The 26,771-nt window shown below is 35.7% G+C and overlaps 1 protein-coding gene across 2 annotated transcripts in view; it reads right to left on the reverse strand.

Annotated features, from left to right (window-relative positions):
• Positions 1-26,771, reverse strand: part of WWC2 (WW and C2 domain containing 2) — a 252,848-nt gene that overhangs the window by 46,822 nt on the left and 179,255 nt on the right. For both annotated transcript variants that reach the window (XM_074228913.1, XM_074228914.1), the window contains exons 10-14: positions 20,275-20,364; positions 18,700-19,325; positions 9,647-9,773; positions 8,677-8,757; positions 8,423-8,509 (exon numbers count right to left, since the gene is read on the reverse strand). In XM_074228913.1, coding sequence (XP_074085014.1) covers positions 8,423-8,509; positions 8,677-8,757; positions 9,647-9,773; positions 18,700-19,325; positions 20,275-20,364 — 1,011 coding nt within the window. The remainder of the gene's footprint in view (positions 1-8,422; positions 8,510-8,676; positions 8,758-9,646; positions 9,774-18,699; positions 19,326-20,274; positions 20,365-26,771) is intronic.

A 26,771-nucleotide genomic window follows, 5' to 3' on the forward strand; every position in this document is an offset into this window, starting at 1 on the left:
CCCACTGCCTTGCAAAAAATCTAAAAAAAAAAATTCCATACAGAATTGCAAAAGGTTGAACATGAGTGAACAAAAGCAACAAAAATGTATTTTTACTTATTGTGTTAAACTTTGTTCAATTACATTTTAATGTGATTCAAATTAAACTTGAACTTTTTTTTTTTTGGTGGCTCTCTGAGTTAGACACCTCTGACCTATACCATGCAGGTCAGGCTTTAATCTCCATGATACATGCAAAGAGGTCACCAGGGACCTTTTGGGAATCTTCCTTGGAGATCTGGTTTCCAAATCATCAAAAGAGGTGGAAGAAGTCAGGAAAAAAATAGCTAAAAATGCCAACTACCCACTGGTCTAGTTTCTCTTTTATTGGTCAACAGGTGATTTTCTCTATCACATCTATGAATTTAATCTCAGAACTTGGAGATCAACTTCTATTATTCTGACCTTTAATAATAAAATTTCTCCAGCTAAAAGAGTCAGCATCATCACTGGCAAAAGAACCACTCTGGGTCATAATTGTATTTCCCAGGGGATAAAGTTTTAGTAATTCTCAAATTAAGAAATATTTTCCCCTTACTAGGAAGGAAAAGAGAATTGAATAAGGAGTTTGAATTGAAAATGGAAAGTTCTTTATTTCATGTATTTGTTTTGACACCATGGGTTTAACCTACCTTAAGAGGCTATAAGATAAAAATAGCAAATTGAATGCAACATGATTTAAATAGCCATGTGCCAAGGTTGCAAAGGGGACAGGAGCCAGGAAGACTTTCACCTTGCCCCACCTTTTCAGCAATTAAGGGTCTTCCCAAGACCTCTGATAGGTAAGCACTTCTAATAAAACCATGGACATTAGAAAGTAGAGGGTAATACTTCTTGTCAATCAATTGAAGAGTATGAGCTGCTTATTGTATTCAACATTTTTTTCTCTTTAATTTCAAGGGGGAAAAGATCTATTTTAAAAGATGTCTCTTACTAACCTGTACTTCTGAGGTGTAGCACTGTTTGTCATATTTGTGGCTATTTTGACATTGCTTTTAAAATGGGTACAAGATAATGATACTTTTAAAAAAAGCACAAAACAGTTCTGGGGACTAATTGAAATGTGATTATAAATTTTTTTGGAGATGAGAGAAAAAAGAATTATACATGCACACACAGCCAATCAAAAAATGTAATGTCAACCTTGTATTATTCATAGCATCACCATATGCAGTATCTCAAGAACAAATATCACAAAGGAATAATATTCTTACAAATAGCTTGTGTGTGTTTTTGAATATATCTATATTTATATCTTGCTTTTTTCCATCATAGTCAATTTCTGAACCTATTGAACCCTCTTTTTTACAAAGAAAAATAGTTAAAAATAGTTAAAAACTTACTAAACAAATGATTGTACTTAATAGAACATATAACATGCTGTTCTTATGGTCTCCCAAAGTATATCAAGAGGTGGGAAATGTATTTCAGAGGCACAGAAATGCACTATATCATAGATTAGAGATAGAAGAGCTCTCAGAAACAATCAAATCTACCCTACTCCATTTCCATTTTGTAGATGAGGAAACTGAGGCCTGTGGAAGGAAACTTGACTTTCCCAGAGTCATAATTTGAACCCAAATCATCCTCTGTCCTCAAAGAGAATCTACCATTTTGTGCCAAGAAGTCCTTGCTATTGAAAAAGATGGCAGTTGTTTTGGTATCAATAATGTTTGAAGTGAAAGAGTTCAAATTTATAGTATTTTTTTTAAAGGGCCTACTTTCTTATCTCCCTTGGGCTGGCTAAACACTGATGCAACGTTATTCTTTTGTTGTTATTTTCTATCAGGTCTTAGAGTTTATTGTCATTTTTCACCAGCTTAATTTTCTCTGGTCCAGTTTTCCTCTTTGATAGTCTACTAAAACCATTCCCAAAAGGTCCCTGGTGACCTCTTTGATTGCATGTATCATGGAGGTCAAAGCCAGAGCTTTTATGTAACCAATATTACCTCATATTTCTATTAGTTTTCTCTATCCCCTACTTTCTTAAAAGTCCCTCCTCTAATCTAAATTTCTGAACAGTGGACCCACCTTCTGTTAACCTGAATCCTCTATGATCATCTTTCCCTTCTCATCTTTTAACTGATAAAAAAAAAAATTGCTCTCATCATTGAGAGTCCCGACTCAAGGTTTTATCTTACTTAAGTCCTAAACTCTTATAATTAAAGAGAAAAACCAGAAATTCTTCCTGGAAATTTGTTTCCTCTAGCATTTTTAGCACAACAATACCTCTCTATGTATCTCCTAACAAAAATTAAAAATTATCTAATTCTTCCTCTCTCCTAAATTCAGTTTTTCATCTCTGATCAACTCTTAGGACACTTTGCCTCTATTTCAAATTCTAGACCTGATTTGGAAAGGACTCCTTTGATAATAGTCTCTGTCTTCTCTTGGACAGTTAGGTAGTGCAGTGAATAGAGCTCCAGGTCTGGGGTAAGGAAGATTCATGTTCTTGAGTTCAAATCTAGCCTCAGACACAAACTAGTGTGTGACCCTGGGCAAGTCACTTAATCCTATTTGCCTGTTTCCTCATCTATAAAATGATCTAGAGAAGCAAATGACAAAGCACACTAGTATCTCTGCTAAAAAAAAAACAAACCTCAAATGGGGCCATGAAGAGCTGAAAACAATTGAACAACAACAAATCAGTTGATTATCTCCAATTTATTCTATATTAAGCTTGCCTGTACAATTGATTACATGTTTTTTGCCTTTTTTTGTAACCCCATTGCTTAGCATAGAGACTGGTACATAGTAAATGTTCATTGTTTTCTGAAAGTTCCCAAGGGAATCACATCTTGCTCCTTGGATCTTAATAAGATCCAGAAGTCTTGATATTTAACAATACTTAATAAGAACCATATTCCACAGCCACTTCATATTGCCAGATGAGATTTCCATGTCATTCAACATCTTATCAAAAACTGGTATCTTATTGCCTGATCTTGCTATCTCTTATAGAAAACTTAATGTTTCTTCCTTAAGGATATGATTTCTCTCTCATCACATTCAATTCGGATCAATGTATACCATGGAAACAATGTAAAGACTAGGGGGATGGGGGAGGGAAGTAAGATTGGGGAAAAATTGTAAAACTCATAATAAATAAAATCTTTACAATTCAAAAAAATCATTAATTCTTTGTATATACCACTAAAACTTTTGTCTATGGCAAAATTCCTTTGGCAGCAATATAACAGCTTTTCACATAAGGTACTGGTCTAAAACAGGCATAAGAACATATGGAATGGTGAGGGTGGGTGGTAATAAGGCTCTCTAAAAAAACTTCAAGACCCAAGAGTTTAGATGACAAAAATGAAACAGTTCAAAATGTATACTTTTCACAATGTCTGGCACAAAGCTGGAATTTAAATATCTGATTCATGAATTGTATTCATATATACAAAGAATTTCAAGGTTTGAAAAGCATAATGCTCTAAGATCAGTGGTATAGTTTTCATGGTGGGACAGAGTTATGTAATCTGCCCATAGTTACATAAGTAGTAAATGAGGTGGGAACAAGCACAAGTTATTCATTCTACCAGGCTGCCCCGAAGAATAAAATAATAAAATAAAATAATCCTTAAAAGTTTTTTTTAAAAAAAACTTATCTTGGGGCAGCTAGGAGGCGCAGTGGATAGAACACGGGCCCTGGAGTCAGGAGTACCTGAGTTCAAATTCAGTCTCAGACACTTAATAATTGCCTAGCTGTGTGATCCTGGGCAAGTCATTCGACCCCATTGCCTTAAAGTAAAAAAATAAAAGTTAAAAAAAACCCCATCTCTTTTGTTTTTTTGCAATATCTCATTTTGCTGCTGGGTTCTTCCCCATGTCTCCTGACAGACAGCAATCCAAGAAAAGAAATTTTCAACAGTGTCCTGTAAAGAAGGTTCTATATCAATTAAAATTTTTAAATAAAATTCAGTCCAAGAGACTAGTGTAATTCATCTTAGAAACCATTCATGATGGCCAAAATAGGATTTATGCTAGCAATGGAGGGATGGAACATTAGGAAAACAATAAACATAATTGATTATATTAAAAAGAAAAATAACCCAAACCACATCATTATTGAAAGAGCTACAGGGAAAAAAAAACAAAAAAAATTTGACAAAATCACTAAAACCCCATATAAAATATAAGCATGATGGAAATATTTTATACTATCATAAAAGGTATTTACCTAAACCAAATGCAAGCATCATTTATGATGGAGATATACTAGAAATTTTCCCAAGTAAGGATGTCTACTTTTCCCACTATTATTTGTTAAGGATATGGAAGTGATAGGACATCTAGCATTCTAGATAAAGTGCTAGTTTTGCAGTTAGGAAGACCCGAGTTCAAATTTGGTCTCAGACAATTACAAGCTTTGTGATTCTAGGCAAGTCATTTAACACTGTTTGCCTTAGTTTCCTCACCTGTAAAATAAGATGGAGAAGGAAATGGCAGTATCTTTACTAAGAAAACCCCAAATGGGGTCACAACTGAAAATGACAGAGCAAAATAGAAATGCTAGCAATAAAACTAAAGAAATGAGAGGAATAAAAATAGATAAAGAGGAGATAGAACTATCTCTTTTTGCTGATGAAAAGAAGGCATGCTTAGAAAATCCTGCAGAATCAGCAAAGTAAAGTTAAAGACAACAAAATACATTCTCAAAAATCAATAGCACTTCTATACAATAACAAAATTCAAAAGGCAATAGTAGAGAAATCCCTACAAAATGCAAAAAAATTTTGGTGTCAAACTGCTAAACTACACAAATGATAGATTAAATTACAAAGTGTTTCTTAAATATTGAATGACTTAGCTGGATGCTTTTCAGTGATCATGGCTGTGCCATGCCAATAAAATATAAATGGCAACATTACCAAAGTTAATTTATGATTTTAATACTGTCACAATCAAAGTATCAAAGGGATACTTTACAGAACTTGATAGAATGGTAAGAAAATTCATTTAGAGGAACGACAGATTTAGGCTATTAAGGGAAACAATAAAAAAAGATAAAAATTAAGGAAGGAATATCTCTTCTAGCTCTCAAACTATGTAATAAAGTTGTCAAAGCCACTTGATATTCTTTTATTTTTTTATTTTAGGTTTTTGCAAGGAAAATGGGGTTAAGTGGCTTGTCCAAGGCCACACAGCTAGGTAATTATTAAGTGTCTGAGACCGGTTTTGAACCCAGGTACTCCTGACTCCAGGGCTGGTGCTTTATCCACTACACTACCTAGCTGCCCCGATATTCTTTTAAGAAGTAGAAAAATGGATTAATGGACCTAGGAGTCAGCTAGGTTATACGAAGGATAGAATGCTGTTTCTGGAATCTGGAAGACCCGAGTTCAAATGTGACCTCAGACTCTTAATTAACCCCACTGACTTTCAATAAATAAATAAATAGATAGATAGATAGATAGATAGATAGATAGATACAATAACTTAGGAAAGGATTCCCTATATGAAAACTGCTGGGAAAAGTGGAAATGGTCAGGCAGAAATTGGGTTTAGACTAACAAGTTATACCATCTATCACAATAAATTCCAAATGGATGTGAGACTTGAATATTTAATATCATACCATAAAAATATTCAAGGAGAAGTAGATCATAAATCTTTCAGAGATATAGGTATGAGATTCTTAACCAAACCAGGAATAGAAACAAGAGAATTTTGTGAAAGATAAAAGAGAATTTGATTGCTTGAAACTGAAATACTTCTTTTGGAACTACGCCCAAAGGGCAACAAAAATGAGCATACCCTTTGAACCAGCAATACCACTACTGGACCCTATACCCTGAAGAGATGATGAAAAAGGGTAAAAACATCACTTGTACAAAAATATTCATAGAAGCCCTTTCTGTGGTGGTAAAGAATTGGAAATCAAGTAAATGTCCTTTAATTAGGGAATGGCTTAGCAAACTGTGGTATACATATGTCATGGAACACTATTGTTCTGTTGGAAACCAGGAGGGATGGGAATTCAGGGAAGCCTGGAGGGATTTGCATGAACTGATGCTGAGTAAGATGAGAAGCACCAGAAAAACACTGTGCACCCTAACAGCAGCATGGGGGTGATGATCAACCTTGATGGACTCGCTCATTCCATCAGTGCAACAATCAGGGACAGTTTGGGATGTCTGCAATGGAGAATACCATCTGTATCCAGATAAAGAGCTGTGGAGTTTGAACAAAATTCAAGGACTATTCCCTTTAATTTATAAAAAAAAACAGATATCTTATTGTCTGATCTTTTTATCTCTTATACTTTTTGTTTCTTCCTTAAGAATATGATTTCTCTCTCATCATACTCAATTTGGATCAATGTACAACATGGAAACAAAGCAAAGACTGACAGATTGCTTTCCGTGGGAGTGGGGTGGGGGGAGGGAAGTAAGATTGGGGGAAAAATTGTAAAACTGAAATAAAATCTTTAATAATAATAATAATAATAATAATAATAATAATAATAAATAATAATAATAGTAAAAACCACAGCACACACACAAAAAGAAATTGAAATGCTTCTGCACAAACAAAAATTAATGCATCAGAAGAAGAAAAATAGTTAAATCTTTGTATCAAGTTTCCAAGATAAATGTTTGAAATTGTATATATGCATATTTGCATGTATGCATGCATATATATATATATACATACATACATATATATTTATATATATACACACACAACACAGCAAGTAGAAACACAGAAGACCTTCCTCAAAGATAAATAGTAAAGGGATAGAATACATAATTCTCATAAGAAGACTGCAAATTGTTGACCTTATGAAAGAATACTCTAGAACATCAATAATAAAAGAAATAATAAAAAAGCAAGAAAACTGGCAAAGATAACAAAAGAAAGACATAATTAATGTTGTAAGGGATTTGGAAGGAGAGGCATACTATAGCATTGTTGTGGAGCTATGATTTAGTATAATTTTTTTGGAAATCAATTTGGAACTGCAAATGAAGTGGCTAAAATATCTATATTCTTTGACCTGGAGATTCTTCTGCTAGGCATTTCTCTTAGGAAGGTCACTTTGGATAGCCCCCAGATACATCAAAATATTTATGGAAACTTTTTTTTTGTTGTTGCAGTAAAGAACTGGAAACAAAGTTGATGTCCTATAATTGTAGTACACAGAGGTAATGGAATATTACTGTACTGTAAATAACAGTAGATAGGAAGAATTCTGAGGAACTTGGAAAGACTTACATGAACTAATACAAAATGAAATAAGTAGAGGAAGGAAAACACTATACTATCTACAATAATGTAAATGGAAAGAACTACCATAAAACAAATAAAAATGAATGTTGCAGTATGACAGAGGGCAGTTTGGCTCCAAAGAAGAGATGTGAAAAAGATACGCTCCTCTCTCCTTTATAGAGGTGAGGGGAGGAAAGGTCCACAGGTATGGAATTTTATATATATATTTATATTCAATGTATTGATTAAGTTTTGTTGTCTTTTCTTTTAAAAAATACAGTATGGCCTGGGGCCGCAAAGCTGGGTGATTATTGGGTGTCTGAGGCCGGATTTGGACCTGCGTACTCCTGGCTCAAGGGCCAGTGATCTGTCTGCCACCCAGCCACCCCTACTATTATTATTATTGCTATTTTATTTTATTTTGGATCTTATTTTTGGCTTGGGTGCCCCTGGCTCCAGGGCCAGTGCTCCGTCCACTGCATCACCTGGCCATACCTATAATTATTATTATTATTATATTATTATTATTTAATCTTAATTTTAATTTTTTTCTCTCCCCTTTACTTTATCGCTTATGCAGGCTTATATTTTCTTGGGGGGGAGGGGATATTATGTTTACTCTTAAACAGGAATATTTTAGTAATTATAAAAAAAACCTTATTTGTACAAAATAAGAATAAATAAATAAAACAGCAAAAAAAGAAAAAATACAGTACGGAATCTGGAATGAGGAAAGATGAGAAAGGGGGTGAAAATTGCATGATGTAAAAAAAGAGTTATTCATAAAAACTTAAGAAGAAAATGTCACTAGAAATGTCTTCTATTCCTATTTACTTTGGAGTTGCATTGAAAACAGCTGACCTTTACCACTGCTTCATTTTGCTAAATTGTTCTCCTCCAGCATAGTAACCTCTAGGGTTAAACGAACACAATTAAAATACATTAACCTCTGCCTCAGGACAATTTTAAGCTGTTCAAGTAATGAGCAAACTCTTACATTCTAAGTGGGCTACTCTTTTTGCCTCAAATATGAACCCAGAGATTCATGGGGGCCCAATGGGATACCACCTACAAGGTCTGGTGGAAAGTCTGGGACAGCCACAATGATGAGTACCCATGTGCTACTGAATATTCCTTTTTACATTTAGCATTGATGATTTTCACTTACACTCTTGAGGTCTGAGATACTGAGAGGACATGAAGGTTTCGGAGTTGTATTACAATCACCATTAAACTGGAACTCTTAACATTATATCTGCCAAAATGAAGAGATTTAAAAATAAAGAATCATGTTAGGTCAGTCAACACTGTAGAATGTAAAGAACTTTACAAATGTTCAAGTGTTAAGATAAATGTCTGCTATTAATATTATCATTTTTAAAAAGAGCTACTCCCTTTCCCTCAATTTGCAGATTTCTTTACCTGAGCTCTATCTGCACTTGAGCAGTCTCGAGAATCAAAGCATCATCTTCACAATAGAGAATATCCTCAATTTCACCAGGTCTAGGAGGAAAAGGGCAAGTAATTTGAAACATGATTGTTACTTAGCAGTATACTTTACATAATCTGTAGTGCATATCTCTTAAAATAAAAATTAGCAGAGGTTTTTCAGTGATCAGGAGACTTATTCTTTGATGTTTTAGTAGTAGATAAAAAAAAACGGTTCAAGGCGATTCCTTGGGGGGGGAGAGGGAAAGGGGAAGAAAGACATTTTTGAGAGACTGGCTTGATTGAGTAACACTAAATACACAATGACTCCTTTCCAAACTGTTTGAGAATGTATTTAGCTAAGTATGAGAAACCTCCAAGCCAATTATAACTCAGGCATAGCAACTCTCAAATTCTATCTCTAAATGATAGAGGAGCTATAAGTGGACCCATATGGACTTCAGGATAGATCTTTGAAATCTACATTAAATCACATTAATTTGGTCTACCCAAGTAAAAGAATACAAAGTATAATATATGTTTAGTTAAATAAGAATAATTAAGAAATAGAGGATACTCAAGAAGAGACTATAGCCTAGACAGATAGCTGGGGCTCCCTAAGATTAATGGTGTAGTATACTTACTCATGCTGATGAATTCCTAGGCAAAATCAAAAAAGGATTATCTGTGTAGTCTCAGTATGATATAATCCACAAAGATGCTCAATAAATGAAAATATGGTTTCAGGCTCAGACGATATTTTCTGTCTTTATGTGAAAAGTCATGACGAGCTAATTAATAATATTTTCCTATTTATGATGAGATTTTGACCACAATTCTTAACTATGAAAATTTACTTTTTAAAATTGATTAATAGGTTTAGCATAGAACCATTATTATTGAAATTGCACACACTATTATGATTGAAATGCATTGAATAATGATCACTACTAGTGAAACCTACTGTTTTACTGACGCTTCATAGACACCACTGTCTCCAGCCACAGACTCATCAGATACAGCAGCAGACACGCAAGTCGTTTTCTCCTCAAGTAAGTGGCCTACTGTCCTTGGCAACTTCTCTTCAATACCTAAGAGGGCAGAGTAAGTTCAACAATCAGGAATTTTTATAAGGAAAAGCTTGGCTTATGGGCAGACATAACTGAGCTGCCATTCCTGAGCATCATTATATATTAGTAATCAAAAATAAACTAATCAACAATCAAGATATCAAATCACATGATTTGGAACATATAAAATACTGTTTTAAGAAAGTACTACTTGAATATCACAAATACAACTTTGATGTATAAACTCATCAAAAAAAAAATGAAGAGCTCTAAATAAATCAATTCCAAAGAGACTCTAGATAACAGTGGTTTACATAGCACTTTAAAGCTTGTAAAATGCCTTACAAATTACCTAATTTGAATTCACAACAAACTAGAAAATAATATTGTTATTATCATCCCCATCTTACAGATGAGGAAATTGAGGTTGAGAGATAAAATAACTTCCCCACCATGATGTCCAAGAGAGATTTTAAACTCAGGTCTTAATGACTCTAAGTCTAGAGTTCCAAGGATTAAGTCATTTCTTCTCTCTGACCCTGGGTGTCCTTATCCATAATGAAAAGGTGGAACAAAAGGAACAAAAAAAATCTGGGGCGGAGCCAGGTTGGTGGCTTGAAGGCAGCATTTCCTGGGAACTTCTTCCCCCACAAACTCCAAAAGCCAAAATTTTTGACTCTAGTCAAAATGTAGAGGGATAGAACCCACAGAAACACTGAGTGATACGTTTTTCCAGTCCAAGATAACTTAGAAGTTCCAAGGGAAAGGTGTATTTCATCAGGGCCAGGGGGTGGGAAAAAAGCCATGGCCAGAGATGACTGGCACCAGCTTGAAGGAGGGGAGAGAACTCTGCTATACCACAATGAGTGTGGAGTGAGGAGCACAGGCTGCAGAATCTACAACAATAATCTGGAGAAAGCAACCTGCACCCCCAGAGACAGTAAGGAATCAGGGAAGACTGCAGAGATTTCTCTGCTCTCCCTCAGGGTGGGACTCTGCTGTTTGCCTACACTCAGATTCAGGCTGCAGTTTGGTTTCCATACTAAGATAGCAAGGTCCTCCTTATAGCTCCAGGGCAGAGCTGAAGTACAAGGACCATCTACATATCAAAGCACAGGCAAGAGAGCACAAGACCTTGGAGGAATAAAGGTCCCAGTAGGGTGCCCCGCCCCCAAAAACCCAAAGCCTTGGAAGTGTTGTCTTGGGCTGAGAAAATGAGTAAACACCAGAAAAAGAAGAATTTGACCATTGAGAATTACTTTAGTCCCATGGAAGATCAAAACACATACTCAGATGATGACAAAATCGAAGATTCCATATCCAAAACCTCCAAGAGAAATAGAAAATGGGCTCAGACTATGGATGAGCTCAAAAAAGACTTTGAAAAGCAATTAAGGGAGATGGAGGAAAAATTGGGAGGAGAAATGAGAGAGATGCAGAAAAATCATGAAAACCAAATCGACAGCTTGGTGAAATAAATACAAAAAATACTGAAGAAAACAGTATGTTAAAAACCAGTTTAGGCCTAAAGGGTGCTGGTTCTAGAGTCACGAAGATCTGAATTCAAATCTGATTTCAGGCATGTATTAGCTGTGTGATCCTGAGTGAGTCACTTGTCCCTCAGTCTCCTTATCTGCCAATAAACTGGAGGAAAAAAATAGCAAACCATTCCAATATTTTTGCCAGGAAAACCCCAAAATAGACTCATACTCATACAGGATGGAAAAATGATTGAAAAAAGGAATAACAAATATAAGGAACTTAGAGTCACCTGAGGTAACAGTGATATGAAATGATATGGAATATAGAATACAGATTAAGTAGAAAAACATACACAATGAATAAATGATATAAATAAGTCCAAGTTAAGAGGCAATATAATTCAGATCAAAGACAACATTATTGTCTGACACATTATTTCTTTCTGCTAATAACTAAAAAGAACAGGAGCTTGTTCAATCAGTTGAAAACACATTATTGAAATTTTAACTACTTTCGGGGATTTTGGTTTCTAGGGTAGTTTTGGTGGAGTTATTAGTTGGGAAATGCTTACTGCATGAAAACAAAACAGATCAATTTTTTTTTAGGTTGGACAAGGGAGTCTGGGGTGAGAACCCATCTTTCTATTTGGCATGAAATATTTTCCTTAAATACTATGGAATATATCAAGATATTTTCAAATCCTATGTTCCTTAGCGCCTGCGTTTCATGAAACATGTCTTTCATGGGGGCTTAGGAACTATTTGTCTCCTTGGAGTACTGGCAATACCTCTATAACACAGAAATTCTGTTTATTCAACATTAAGAAAGGTTACCATCTGCTTTGCTTCTTCCTTTTCCATATTTTCCATTTTTATTGCCATCTCACTTACTAAAAATTAAAAAAACTATAACTGCCTTTTGACTTAACAAGAATTCCTAATATAGTTGCTACCATTAAAAAATTTTTTTTGTGCTATTGAATCTTTAGCACTACATAGCACTTAACTTTTATCTCTGCCGCATATTCCGACATGAGCATCCTGCCAGGAGCAAGGAGCATTCATTTAAAGCTAGGTTCTGAACTGTAATAAGGCAAAAGCCTGTGGAGTTCTTTCATCTTTCCATGAGTGAGCATCTGTATTGGTATGCATTACGCCCCCCTTCTGAGTCATGACTTTACATCTTGTTAAGATGTTTAAGTTTTAAGGCTTCCGATTACTGGATTGATTGCTGCATTTTTCCTTTTATTTCTGGCAGTGGGGATGCTTTTTTTTCCTTGAAGATGAAGTGTCTTTTCCCCACCAACCCCCCTTGGTGAGGGGGTGAAGGTGATGGTATGATTTATTGATTACCCCCAGGAATAACTATGGCAGCCTGAAATTGACTTTGACAATGACAGAGACTGACAGTAGAAGGTCTTTATAGCTATTCCAACTGGGTTCCTGCCATCCAGCAGGGACTGGTGCTGGAAATCAAAATCTATATTCACCTCTATAGGGCAGCCTAAAAAAGGGTTGAGTCCTGAGCAGGTAAGCAGTTTAACTGTTAAATATAGTTTAACATGTATTTAACACCAAATACACAGGAAGTACTCAGGAACCAGAGAGTAGATTCTTGAGACCACCTTGGTTTGGCCTTTTATCCCAACATATGCTAGTCCCAACATTTCTCACCTGGAAATTCCATACTGAACCCTTCTGTGAGTCAAAAGCCCTTACATAAAGGTCAGAATGGTCTCTGAACACACCAGACACGGAGACTTTAGAACCCCAAGGTTCTCACCCTTGCTGTTGGTCTACTGAGACAGTTCTCTCTTCAAGGTCATTAATGACTTCCTTAAGCTAAGGCTAATGGGTCTTTTTATTTTTTGTTCTTAAATATTGAATTCATCTTCCTTCACATCTCTGACACCAATGATCCTGTTCCCAACCTTTCTCTAGTTCCTTAGACTTCAATCTCCAACTGATTGACAGGTAGCTCTACCTGGCTGTCTTCTTGTCAGCTATATAAAACTGAACATATATTTTCACCAACTCTTCTCCCCTCAACCCCACCCCCAACTCTGCCTAACATCTCTTAATTTCTATTGATGTGGGAGGCAGCTAGGTGGCACAGTGGATAAAACACCAGCCCTGGAGTCAGGAGTCAGTCCCTGAGTTCAAATCCAGCCTCAGATACTTAATCACCTGTGTGATCTTGGGCAAGTCACTTAACCCCATTGCCTTGCCAAAACAAACAAACAAACATTTCTATTGATATGAATTGTATTATCACAAGTTTCTTCATAATGGAATCATTTCTATCTTTTCTTCTCCCTGACACCAATATTTGACAACTCCTGTTCATTCTAACTTAAAATTCTGTCTCTGGCACCTGTCCTATCCTTTCCATTCAAATTGCAACTTCCCTCATTCAAGTTCACATTTCTTAACATCTGGACCACTGCGATAGCCTCCTCACTGGTCTCTCTGGTTTCCCACTGGTCTATCTTTGCTCCATTATAGCTTTCATACTGCTGGGAGAATAATCTTCCTAATGTACCACTCTGGTCATATCGCCTTTCTACACAAAAAAATTCTCAGTGGCTCCCTAGGGTCTACTGGATAAAATCTACTTCTTGCTTTGGAAGGCATTCACCATCTGGCTGCAACCTACTTTTCTGAGCTCTATCATATGCTATTAATCCTTCATGTATATTCTGCTTTCTAGTAGGACTTAACTATTTGCTCTCACTGGTTCTTAATTCCAAACCCTTTCCCAATATTGTGTGTACCATTGTTCTCATCATCTGATATGTACTTGATACAGACTCTCCCTTATTTATTTCTTTATAAAGAGGTCTGTCCCTTCAAGGTCCAACTCAGCTTCCAGTTTTTCCATAAAGCCTTCTGATTATGAGTGGTAATGACTGAATTTGGATTCAGTAAATCCTAATTCATATTTTGCTGACTCTTCACAATCCCACTTTGGAGTTTTCTTGGCAAAAATACTACAGTGGTTTGCCATTTCCTTTTCTGGCTCATTTTTACAGATAAGGAAATTCAGACAAATAGAGTAAAGTGACTTGCTCCAGGTCACATGGCTAAATGAGTGTCTAAAGTCACATTTGAACTCAGGAAGGGAAATCTTCCCAAATTTAGACCTGGTGCTCTATTCATGGGGCCACTTTCCTGACAAGATCTAAGTTAACTTTATACTCGAAAGTCACTTTGTTTCTCTCCTCAGTTTCTTTAACTGTAAAAATGAGTTCTAAGGTTCCTACTCTAAATTCTGCCAGGTGATTCCTTTCTTCTCAAAATGTTTTTTCCTGAACCTCCTTTGCACTCTTCCTATTTTCCCTCTTATCATTCTTATTTGTGTCCAATTCCCCCTGCCGCCTTCTACAACAAAACACAGCACCTAGCTATAAGCAAAGATTAAAGTGTGGAGCACGCTACTTGGCAGGTTACACTGAAAAATAAATAATGGCAATCAGATTTTCTGGGTCCTTAGAATCAGCCCCAGACATGCTTCCACCAGCAATAAATTGTGAACTCTCTAAGACTAAAGTCTGTTAATATCTTTTCAATTTTGTATAACTAGGATCTCACACAAATTATTTAGCATCAAGGCACCTAATAAGCATATGTTGAAATGAATTGTTGAATTGGTAGACCCCCCAAAAAGCTCAACATTTATATTCATAGGAGAGGTTAAATTATCTAAATTTTATTTCATTCACCATCAAAGCTTTTGAATCTATTTTCACCAAGCAAGACTTTCTTCCTGACTTGGAATAGATATATGTTCCCAGAATGAAAATCACAGTTTAGTCTGTAGCAAGACAACCACAAAGCAAGACATCTTGGAACTAGGCTCTCCCTTCCTCTTCATTAGGCAACCCTGATCTGCCTTTGAGGAATACTCTCCCTTTTCCAAATTTTCCTTGGTTAAGCAAAGGTTGTGACAGGTTTTATACTCTTTAGCAAACATGGAGGGCAAAAATATTTCTAAATTTGCAAAGCAGGACATTTCGAGGATGTACCCAGTTCTCTAAAAATCCATAGGAAAAGAAATGGCACAAATAAGGTTTAATTTTTCTTTTTCCTTTTTCTTTTTGTAAATACCATAGTTGTGGGTGGCTCATGGTGTTTGGGCTCAGTACCCAAAGTTTAAGTAACTTACACTATATATTCATATGCAAAAGAAAGGAAACAAAGTGAACTTCATTCTGTTCCTGCTTGATTTTGCAAAGTATTACTCATTTCTCTATCCCCAGCATCTTCATGGAGTTTTCTTAACTTTTAATTCATTTGTTTTGGGGGTCCATTATAGGCTGCCTATTTTAATAATAAATGACAAGTAAGAGATTGATAGCATTGATAAAATGCCAATCTGCTGTTATTGATGAGCAAACAATCTGTCAGAGAGTCATACGAACAAGAGGGATCTGAGGCTGGAACTGAATTCAGGTCTAATCCTGTGCTCTATGTGTATCACATGGGTCTGACATCAGCAGGTGAATTGTTTGCAAGAAGAGATGATAATAATATTGACAAAAATAGTAACTAACATTTCTATAGTGTGGATTGCCCCTGTTCTCTAGGTTTATGAGGAAGGCAGGCACAGGATGAGCAGGTGACTATGGCTTGTCCCTGTTGTCCCTGCCTAAACATTGAGTATTTGTGCATGAGCAAAGCACTGTATACTAGCGACAGCATATCCATGCCAGAGTCAGTTGACTAATTCTGCACGGTCAGATCACCTTACGTGGACTCAAGGGTCACATTAAGGGAGAAGAATTTTTTAAAAATTATTCTTAGAATGTATTAGAGAGCCACTTTGGGTCCTACCCACCACCTATTAAGTCATTGTCAATATAGTTCCTTAAAGTTAAGCAAATCTTACAAATATCTCACCTAATCTTCCAATTAAAAGAAACTAAAATAATTTTTTGTTAAACTGTTTCAAAACGGCAAGACAACTGTCTTGTGGGAATCAGCCTCATATTCTACCTCATGCTATCTTAGGGAGATGAAGCAACCCCATGTAGCAGGGGAAGAGAAATGCTGGGGCTGAATTCAGTCTCAAACTGACTAGTAGAATGACCCTGGGCAAGTTATGTCATTTGAAAACTAAGAGGCTTGGACCCAATGACCTCTGAGATCCATTCAGCTATAAATTTATGTTTCTAGGGGCAGATAGGTGGCACAGTGGATAAAGCACTGGCCCTGGAGTCAGGAGTACCTGGATTCAAATCTGGTCTCAGACACTTAATAATTACCTAGCTGTGTGGCCTTGGGCAAGCCACTTAACCCCATTTGCCTTGCAAAAACCAAAAAAAAAAAATTTATGTTTCTATGAAGACTGGAGAGAGAGTAAAGAGAGAAGGAAAAGGGGAACCTACAGGTCAAAGGGAGGAAACATGATGAACAGGTAGGTTTAGACCCCGAGAAATAGCTAGTAGAGGGTATAGATATTTGGGCAAATGGGAGAAATGGAATCTTTGATGAAATATTTTGAGAACATAAGAAGATGTATGGATAAATAGTTAAAATTTTTTAGTTAAGGAGAAGGGGGATTTTGCTGAAATATTTTGAGAATGTAAGAAGACATATGGATAAATAGCTAAATTTTTTGGCTATCTCATTAAGGGAAAGGGGGAGTTAGCTGAAATATTTTGAGAATGTAAGAAGACATGTGAAAAAATAGCTAAAATTTTTAGCTCTCTTGCTAAGGGAAAAAGGGGCCTTACTGAAATATCTTGGGAATATAAGCTGCTACGTGGAAAAAAACCCTAAAATTTTTAGCAATCTTGTTAAGGGAAAGAGACTGCTGAAATATTTTGAGAATGTAAGAAGACATATAGAAAAATAGCTAAAATTTTTAGCTATCTTGTTAAGGGAAAAGGGGACCTTGCTGTAATATTTGAGAACATAACCAGCAGAGAAACAGTATACATCCCTACTGATAGATTGTTTGTCTGCTCCTCTTTTTAAAACAGAAACCAGAAAAATAGATAAAAGGGAGGAGAAGTGAGGTCAAGCCAGAAACAGTTTGGTACTCTCATGGAATAGAGTAGAAGAGCTAGGACAATGAAGAGAAAAAGAAATCGGTAATAGGCAGGTCAGGCTAGGCAAACGAGAGTGATGGATGGGTCTGGATGTGGGGAAATAGCTGGCAGCAATAGGAAGGTTGATATGAGCAAAAACTACCTATCAATTAAAGCTAACCAAAACTGGAACACATTCCCCTCAGGGGCAGTAGGTTCTTTCTCACTAGAAATCTTCAAGTGAAGACTGGATCTGCCTAGCAAAGTCAGAAGGGTTTGTCACCAGAAGGCTGATCATGGGGTGACAGTTTTAGGCCAGAGCAACTTATAACAGGACTCTCTTAAGGTGTCAAAGGAAGAGGAACTGTAGCAATGAAAGGAGTCCTTGCACAATGTTATCACAGATTTTTGGAGAGATTAGAAGGATAAATTAAATGAAGGACCCATAAAAAGGACGAGAGTTCCATAATTTACAAAAAACTTATTTTTTAAAAATCCACAATTTTATAAAGGAAAGTAATTTATACTAATGAAATATGCTAATATTTCATATTAGCATATAAAAGTATGTAGATTATGGACATTAGCCTGGCCTCTAAATCAGTGAATGCTATCTTCTATTTAATTTATTTTTTAAACAAGCTAATTGTTAGGATTGTCCATCCCCTGAAAGAATTCTTTACTTTGCTGGGTTGACCAAGATACCAAATACATAAAAACCTTTTTCTGAGCTGCTAGAGGAGCAATTCCAATGGAACCTTACTTCTCCAACTTTCTCTAACTCTGAGCCCAAGCTCAGAACAGCCATAAGAAGCCAACATTGAGTTTGTCCTGTCTAGACTGTCCAATTACAAATGTGGCCAGAAGATGGCAGAGTAATACTGTACATCAAAAAACCCTCTTTTCAGAGCCCCTTTTATAACAGAGAGCATTGCATAAGACAAAAATAGTATTCGCATAGAATTCCCATGGCATTTTAAGACATTGAACCCTGGTGCTAATTAGCTGATATGCTAATTGCCTTAGTTTTAATCTGTCTTAAGCCACCTTTTAAAAGTGAGCCCTCTACTTTGCCATGCTATTTCAGACTCTAAAAACATTTAAGAAATAGGAACTAGGGTATATAGTTACTTTCCCAGCTACCTGGGATGATAGTGATGCTATTTGTCTAGCCATAATTCAAATGCCACCTAGAGTCAGCACCTGATGATTAAATCTGTCAAAGAGAGAGAAAGAGTGATTTTTCCATAATAAAGCAAAAGAATATTTTTAGGTATGCTAATAAAAACAAAGTGCTTACCTCTATCTACTAAATTAAAGTCAGGGGAGTAAATAAAAGGAAGAAAAAGGTTGCATAACTCCCCTCTGAAGGCACCATCTCCACCCCCCATGGGGCTGACAATATTGCAGTTTTGCGACAAGTCTCCTCTTTACCTGTGGTTCCTTCACTTAATGGCGATAAAGACTGTTTAACAACTTCGTTATTGTCTCTGTCCTCAGTAGGAGGCTGAGATGTCACTCGGGCATCGGGGTCCAGCAGCATCTGATGTTCAGCAAGGTCAATGTCTGCAAAATGACTGGTCAATTCACAGTCTTCAAAGTCTGGGCTGACTTGATGGAGAGGAGGATCCTGGGCAGACATGGGAAAAGTACCTTCCAGGACTAGAGGAGAACCAGGAGGGGACAAGGAAGACAGGGAAGATCTGGAGGAGAGGGATGTTACAGATTTGGGCGGCTCAGTCAATTTTGGAGCATGGCCTGCTGCCGAGGATCCAGAGGAGTCACTGTAGCCTAGCAGTCTCGGGGACTTCACCACTTCATTTTCATGAATGGTGGTAATGGGTCCAGAAGGAATGTAACCACTTTTTTCTTGTAATAGAAAGTCTAGTTTATATTGATAATCCAAATCTGGAATTTGATCCCCTTGGTTGTTATAATAGAGCTCCGTGGAACTGAGGGAATTGAGAGACCCTCTGCTCGAAGTGTTCAAAGACCCCCGACTGGACGCCAGTGATCCCAGGCTGCTCCCTGAAGACATGGACAAGGTACTGGTAGATAGACTGAAATAGAGCCAAACACAAAATATTTATTTAAAAAAAATATTTTATATATATATTTATTTATATAAAGATTTGAAAGATCTGATGAGTAAGAATACAATACTTTCCTCTTTCAAACATGAGCAGGAAAATGGGTTAAACTCTTGCCCTCTGAATATTTTCATCTATGATCAGTTATTCTACTCTTGTTAAAAAATGATTGTCTTTAAATTTGAAAAAAATTCAAGGTCAAACATTTATTAAATTAATGTACTTGCTGGTACAGTTACCTCTGAAGCTACTATACAACTTGCAGTAAAGAAAGGTGTGGGAAAAGGAGAAAAATACATTAAAATACAAAATAATTTAATTTTGTTTCCAAGAACAGTAGTGGAGGGAGATTTCTGATTTTTTTTATTTATTTTTAGAGAAGCATGACTATAATGACAAAGAATCTGAATAAAGGTTGTGCCATGTTTGTCTCTTTTGTTCTCTCTGGGTAGATATATGTAAAGAATGCATCTTTAAACAATTAACATGAGGAAATATGTTGTTAGTTTTTTTTAAGGCAATTGCTTTGAAGCAGGAAAAGTCTTTATCTAAGTAGTAAAGAATGTACTTATAAAGTATAACGTTTGCAGCATAAAATATTTTTTTATATCCCTAAAAGATACAGCTTGATATTGTTATGACAGGCTGAAGAACATCTTTACTCAAATTCAGAAATGTCACAACCACAAGACTGTGAACTTTTAATAGAAATATACCTATATTACTTTAAGTTATCCCTGGTTTAATACAAACATCTCATTTTTTAGCCCAACAGTATACAGCATAACTATATGACATTGTCAAAAATGAAGTAGAACAGAATAAAAGATGAATTCCAATTTGTCTGAAATGGAATCTGACTCATCTAAATCCAGAACTTTACAGAACTCATGGATGAGAATAGGAAATGCAGACTTACCTTTTAATCTGTGAATGCAAATAAGTAGTTAATTTTGTAGTTTCTTCAAGTCTCTGAAGCAGTGTCTTTTTTCTCTCTTCCAACTTTAGCCTAGAAAAACACAATAAAATGTAATTATTTTAAATTGTTTCAATAAATTAATGTGGCTGTACAGGTTAAGGAAAAAAGTGAGATAAAGAAAATATTCTTATTACACAAATAACGTCTCAAAAGCCTAGATTGTAAAGGCCAGAGACCGTTGTCTCCTTCCCCTCCTCCCAACTCTCCAATGTATTTATCTAGCACAGTATTTTTCCATAGAAACAACACTTAATCCAAGACAAACCCAGAAACTGTATACAAAATTACCAAATACTTATCACACAAATAAAGTAAGATCTAAACAAATGGAAAAACTTCAATAGTTCATGGTTAGACTGAACTAATATAATAAGAATGACAGTTCTGGGGTGGGTGGGTGGCGCAGTGGATGGAGCACCAGCCCTGGAGTCAGGAGTACCTGAGTTCAAATCCCACCTCAGACACTTAATAATTACCTAGCTGGGTGGCCTTGGGCAAACTACTTAACCCCATTTGTCTTGCAAAAAAAAAACTCCTAAAAAAAAAGAATGACAGTTCTACCCAAATTAAATTACTTTTTCAATGCCATAACAATCAAACTACCAAAAATCTATTTTACAGAGCTAACAAAAAGCAACAAAATTCATTGGGAGCATCAAAAGATAAAAAATATCAAGGGAATTGGTAAAGAAAACTGCAAAGCAAGGTAAGCTAATCATTCTGGAGAGCATTATGGAACTGTATCCAAAGAGCAATAAAGCTGATATAGCAGGGCAGCTAGGTGGTGCAATGGATAGAGCACAGGGACTGGAATCAGGAGGATCAGAGTTCAAATCTGACCTCAGACACTTAATACTTACTTAGCTGTGTGACCATTGCCTTGCAAAAATGAACAAAAAAACAAAAGCAACTGATCATACACTTTGACCTAACAATACCAATACTAGGCCTATATTCAAAGGAAGTCATAAAAAATGAGAACAGCCCCACATGCTCAAAAATATTTATAGGAGCTCTTTTTTGTAATGGCTAAGAATAGGAAAATGAGGGGATGTCCATCAATTGGTAATGGCTGAACATATTATGGTGTATGAACGTTTATGGGAGTACTGTTGATCTATAAAGAAACCATGAAGGGGCAGCTAGGTGGCGTAGTGGATAAAGCACTAGCCTTGGAGTCAGGATACCTGGGTTCAAATCCAGTCTCAGACACTTAATAATTACCTAGCTGTGTGGCCTTGGGCAAGTCACTTAACCCCCTTTGCCTGGCAAAAACAAACAAACAAAAAAAAGAAACCATGAAAGCCCAAACTTTAAAGAAGAATGGAAAGAATTAAAAGAACTTATGTTGAGTGAATGGAGCAGAAGCAAGAGAACATTATACACATTAAGAATATTATGAGTCGAACAACTATGATGGATTCAGCTCCTCTTAGATGTTCAGAGATCTAGAACAACCGTAAGAGATCTGTTATGGACAATATTACCCACATCCAGAGGAAAACAAAACAAAGCAAAACAAAATGTAACCACAGAATGTGGCTATGTTCACTTTTCAAAAACTTCTTTAATGTTTTTCCTTCCTATCCCATGGTTTTCTTTCTTTACCTTTTGTCTTAATTCTTCATACACAAAATGACTAATATGAAACATGTTAAACAAAAATGAACATCAATAACTTTTCCTAGACTGTTTGGCCAGAACAGCAGAAAAAGGTGTAACTTATTTACGTATTTACGTTAAGTGGATGAATGTTGAAAATATTTTATAACATGTAACTGGAAAGATAAAATAAAATATCAATCCAAAAAAAAAAGGAAAAAAACACTCAATGATTTTGGAGATATTGAAGTTTAGTGAAAACATAATTCTAACTTTGTTAGAAAGAACAGGAGAATTAAGTATATCTAGAAAAAGCAAAATAGAACCAAATAACTTCGTCCTGATTTTAAAACCAAAATCAAACCCCAAAGGACTAATTATCAAACTCTTTCAAACCACCAGGGATGGGAGGAGAATAAGAACAGATAGAAACTCTTAATATATGGAGACACGTACTGAGTTTCACATTATAGACATTTTGAACAGTAAGAATTAAATTTTATAAAGTCAGTCAATTTATAATATTTAGTAAAGAATAAGAAATCTAAGATTGATGAAAAATGCTTAGGTTAGGGGTGGCTAGGTGGTGCAGTGGATAGAGCACCAGCCTGGAGTCAGGAGTACCTGAGTTCAAATCCGGTCTCAGACACATAATAATTACCTAGCTGTGTGGCCTTGGGCAAGCCACTTAACCCCATTGCCTTGCAAAAACAAACAAACAAAAAAAAAAAAACCAAAAATAAAAAAATAAAAAAATAAAAATGCTTAGGTTAGATTTTCAAGTCAAGAATAAAAACACTGATAATTTTAAATAAATCATGATATGAAGTAAATTTCAATTTGAATGTTTAAACAAGTGACTCTTAGGTCATACCTACTTAGAGCATATTTCAAAAGAAAAAGAGTATGTGAGTTAAAAAAATTGTTTTATTGAGTTAATTTTAGACTTGGAAAAACAAAGTCACCTTGAAACATTGAGCATATGGGGTATTTTGATGCTACATGAAGAATTTTTATTCTACCTATGAAAAATGCAAAATCCATTTTCCTAATTCAATTAGACATTTACTAGGGATCATAGGTAAGGTCTCCTTACTAACTTAGTGATGAGTAATAAACATAAAAATCAGTTCATTTTCTTTGAAGAAAAAAATTCTCTTATATCCAAACTCTTTGAAATATTATGTATGTTTTAGGTTACTAGAGAAACATGCCCATATTTTATTTATAACCATCTCCCTTTGGAAGTGTCAACACCACAATCACTATTTTTTAAAATCAAAAGTAATTCTTGGCATTTTTCTTTAATACTTCAAGAGGTGTAAATTTCTTTTTCACAGTTTTCAAAGGTATGTTTTAGAAAGTAGTGGAGGCAGGTGTTGGGTGTTTTTTTTATAGCACACAAATATAAACAAAAAACCAATGAGGGGAAAAAGGCAACATAAAATAAATAACTTAAAAATAAAGGTATTTAAAGGTTGGGAAAAGTCAAGTAGCTGGTAAAATCCATGCCTTTTGAAAGAGAAACATTTTTTAATGAATTTTTAAAGTAGAACTCACAAAAAAGAATTTTGAATCAAGACTGCAGAGAGAATTTAACTTTGTATTAAGTAGTAAACATCTGTTATTTTTAAAATCAAGGCAAATCAGAATCTTAGTCTTCTCTGACCATCCCAGCCCAGAGGGAGCTTCTATTTCTGAATTTCTATTACAATCACTGCCTGAAAAATTCACCTGATAATTAATCATTCAATGTGCCCTGTGACATCTTTTTCCTATCATGGACTTGGATTGTCATTTAACACTTTTATTTAACTTTTCAGATGTCTTTATTTTGTCTCTTTTGTCAAAACTGGAAAGTTCCTGAAAGTGAGGACAACTATGTATTCCATTTCTTTGCTATCCCCTTCTCCATCATCTTCGTCCCTACTGTCTGATACAGCAGTGTCCCTGTGGTAGGTATTCAAAATATGTCAGTTGCATCTTTTTTATTTTAACAGAAAGAAGTAAATAAATCTCAGTTGTTGAACTATATTTCTGGCTCTCAGAAACCAGACATTAAAGTGATTTTAATGGTTTAAAAAAGAAACAAAACTACACACACACACACACACACACACACACACACACACACACACAAACACACACATCAAAAGGCATCAACTTCCTCTTTAAAAAAGAAATGAAAATAGTTGGCTTTGAAAAATGCCAAAATGGTGAGAAAATATAAATTCATGATAAATATCCTAAATTTCAAAATGGGAACATTACTATAGAAGCCACTGTGAATCCTATGGAAAACCACTGTGTCTTAATACATTCAGTAATACTATGTGTGATAGTAACATAAAAGTCATGTCCTAAAATTGTCCATCTTTTCTCCATGAACAATTATTTTCACCTAAGAATCTTCTAAAATGTAATTGCTCCATTATTCTTCCTTATTTCCTGAATAAGAAAAAGGTGGTATAATAGCAAGACTGAAGAGCAGATCCTGAAGTCAGGAAGACCTATGGCTGAGGGTGACTTCTGCAAAGGTACTTAATCACTGAGAGCTACAGGATTTTCTCTCAGACTACTTAAGCTGCAGAACAGAATAAGTGTTGGTCTACACTGGTACAGGGAATTTTCTCACTATGAATTTCCTTATGTCAATGAAATCACAGTTCTAAATCCAAAAAATTTTCTCAATATACTCAATCATAAGATGGTGAGCTCATTCTTTAATTATCTAATCCCATAAAGTGACTGCAAATTCATAGGGGTTTAGCTCCAACAGAGATGATAAGTGCTGGCACTTAAAAAAAAAAAAGAAAAACCCACACAATAAATGGAGGAAGATTTTGGGGAGCTGAACAGCTATTGAGAGGAAAACACTGGGAAGGGAAACACATTCATTACTATGCTGAATTTTTTTTAATGCAGAAACCCCCCTTTATAAGTTTCATCTTTTGTCATTAACTGCTCGCAGCCTGACAATAAAGGTGCTACATTTTAACTCAATATTTCCAGGGGGGGGGGGGGAGGAGGCAAAACAGAAATATATACAAAAACTAAGAGGGGGAAAACGAAATGAAAGAAAGGGAAGAATGAAAAGTATTTTTTTCCTTGACAATGGGTCATTGACTTAGATTCCTAGGTTTGATATTTGTTTATCAGGGTGCTAGATGACTATCTCAGAATGAAAAGGTCACTTTGGAGAGTCAGTCAATACAGAACAATAAAAAACAGAAATCTTCCAGGAGTTTAATGATTTCCACCTGGAAGAGAGGGTATGAGACAAAAATCTAGCTAAACTCAGATACCAAAAGTTTGTTAGGAGGAAAGTGCTGCTCACCTATGGAGTCTGTACAAAACCTAAGTACATTTGACTAAGTATAGTTCTTTTATCATTCTCTATTTTCACTGCACTGCCTCTCATTCCCTACCTCCCACGAGGGAAATCATGTATCCTAATAGTTCTTTTGTAAAAAGCAATAGAATATGAATGCAAAACAAAAAGTCAAAAGTCCAAACAATTAAAAACCAAAATTCACGTCCTGTAGAGCTGAATTATCCATCAAGGAAAGGCCTGATTAATATCTTTCCTGTCAACAGAGTTAGCTTCCCTGCCTGAACACTGCATTCTCCCCTCTGGAGGCTGCTTGTAGGTATAAGTCAAGATCCAGGGCAATTTTGGGTCAGGAGAAGAAATGCTGACATGAATTTTTTAGCAGCATATTAAACATCTGGGGTTATGTAGACTTTATCAAGTGTCTCAAGTACTCTTGATGTCAACCAGAACACAAAAATATAACCCTCCTTCATATGCATTATTATATGACAGCATGATGGTTTTTAGTTGATCTTTACCTCAAAGCACTTTGGACTTCTTCCAGGGATGTCACATTCTCCCTTTTATTGGACTCATTTATGTACGTTTTTCTCTCTCCACTAGGCTTTAAGCCTCTTAAGGGCAGAGACCCCCCCCCCCTTCATTGTATCTTTAGTACCAGGGACAGGACAAGAGATAAATGTCTGTTGGATTGAATTTTTTAAAAATAAGATCTGCAACAATTAAGTGGCACAAAGGATAGATATTAATAGGTCTATGTACAGTTGGAGGGAAGTCTCTCATGGTGTGCCCCCCCCCCCAATTCATTTCTTTACTTCAAGTGATTTAACATTTTTATCACGCATTTCGATTAGGCCATGGTTGACATGGTTATTAGATCTGAGGACAGAGAGTTGGGAGAGAGCAGCACAGGATGTCAGATGACAGAACTGGGATACAAAAAGATGTCTACAAACTAGAACAATAGGCACATAATAAATTGAAATTTTAAAAGAAATACAATAATATATCCAGGATCAAAGAATCAACTTCAAAGTAGGTACAAGATGAGGGAGGCATGGTTCAACAATAGCTCCTATTTAAAATTCTAGGGATTTTAGTGAATCATCAGTTTGATATAACAAACATCATCATAACAATCCAGCCTGTCTTTAGTGGAAAGAAGAGAAAAAGGGTGCCAGGAGAGAAGTGACAATAAATCTATTAAATAACCTGTCTTGCTGTGCTCTACTCTTGAGTACCCTGCCCAGTTAGAAGAAGGCAAGCAGGATATTGAGAGTTGGAGATCAGAACATACAAGGATCAGTTGGGGAAGTTTTAGTTTGGAGAAAAGAAGACTGGTTGATGGAGTCTATCTTTAAGTATATAAAAGACCTTTTTTCCCTCTGGATGGCCCCAGAGAACTAAGAATAAGATGTAAAAAAGCACATTCAGTCTCAATTTAAGGAAAAATCTTCCAACAAACTGAGTAGTACAAAGTGAATGGGTTAGTTATCATCAC

This window comes from Macrotis lagotis, chromosome 3 (genome assembly GCF_037893015.1).
Source record: "Macrotis lagotis isolate mMagLag1 chromosome 3, bilby.v1.9.chrom.fasta, whole genome shotgun sequence".
Lineage (NCBI taxonomy): Eukaryota > Metazoa > Chordata > Mammalia > Peramelemorphia > Peramelidae > Macrotis > Macrotis lagotis.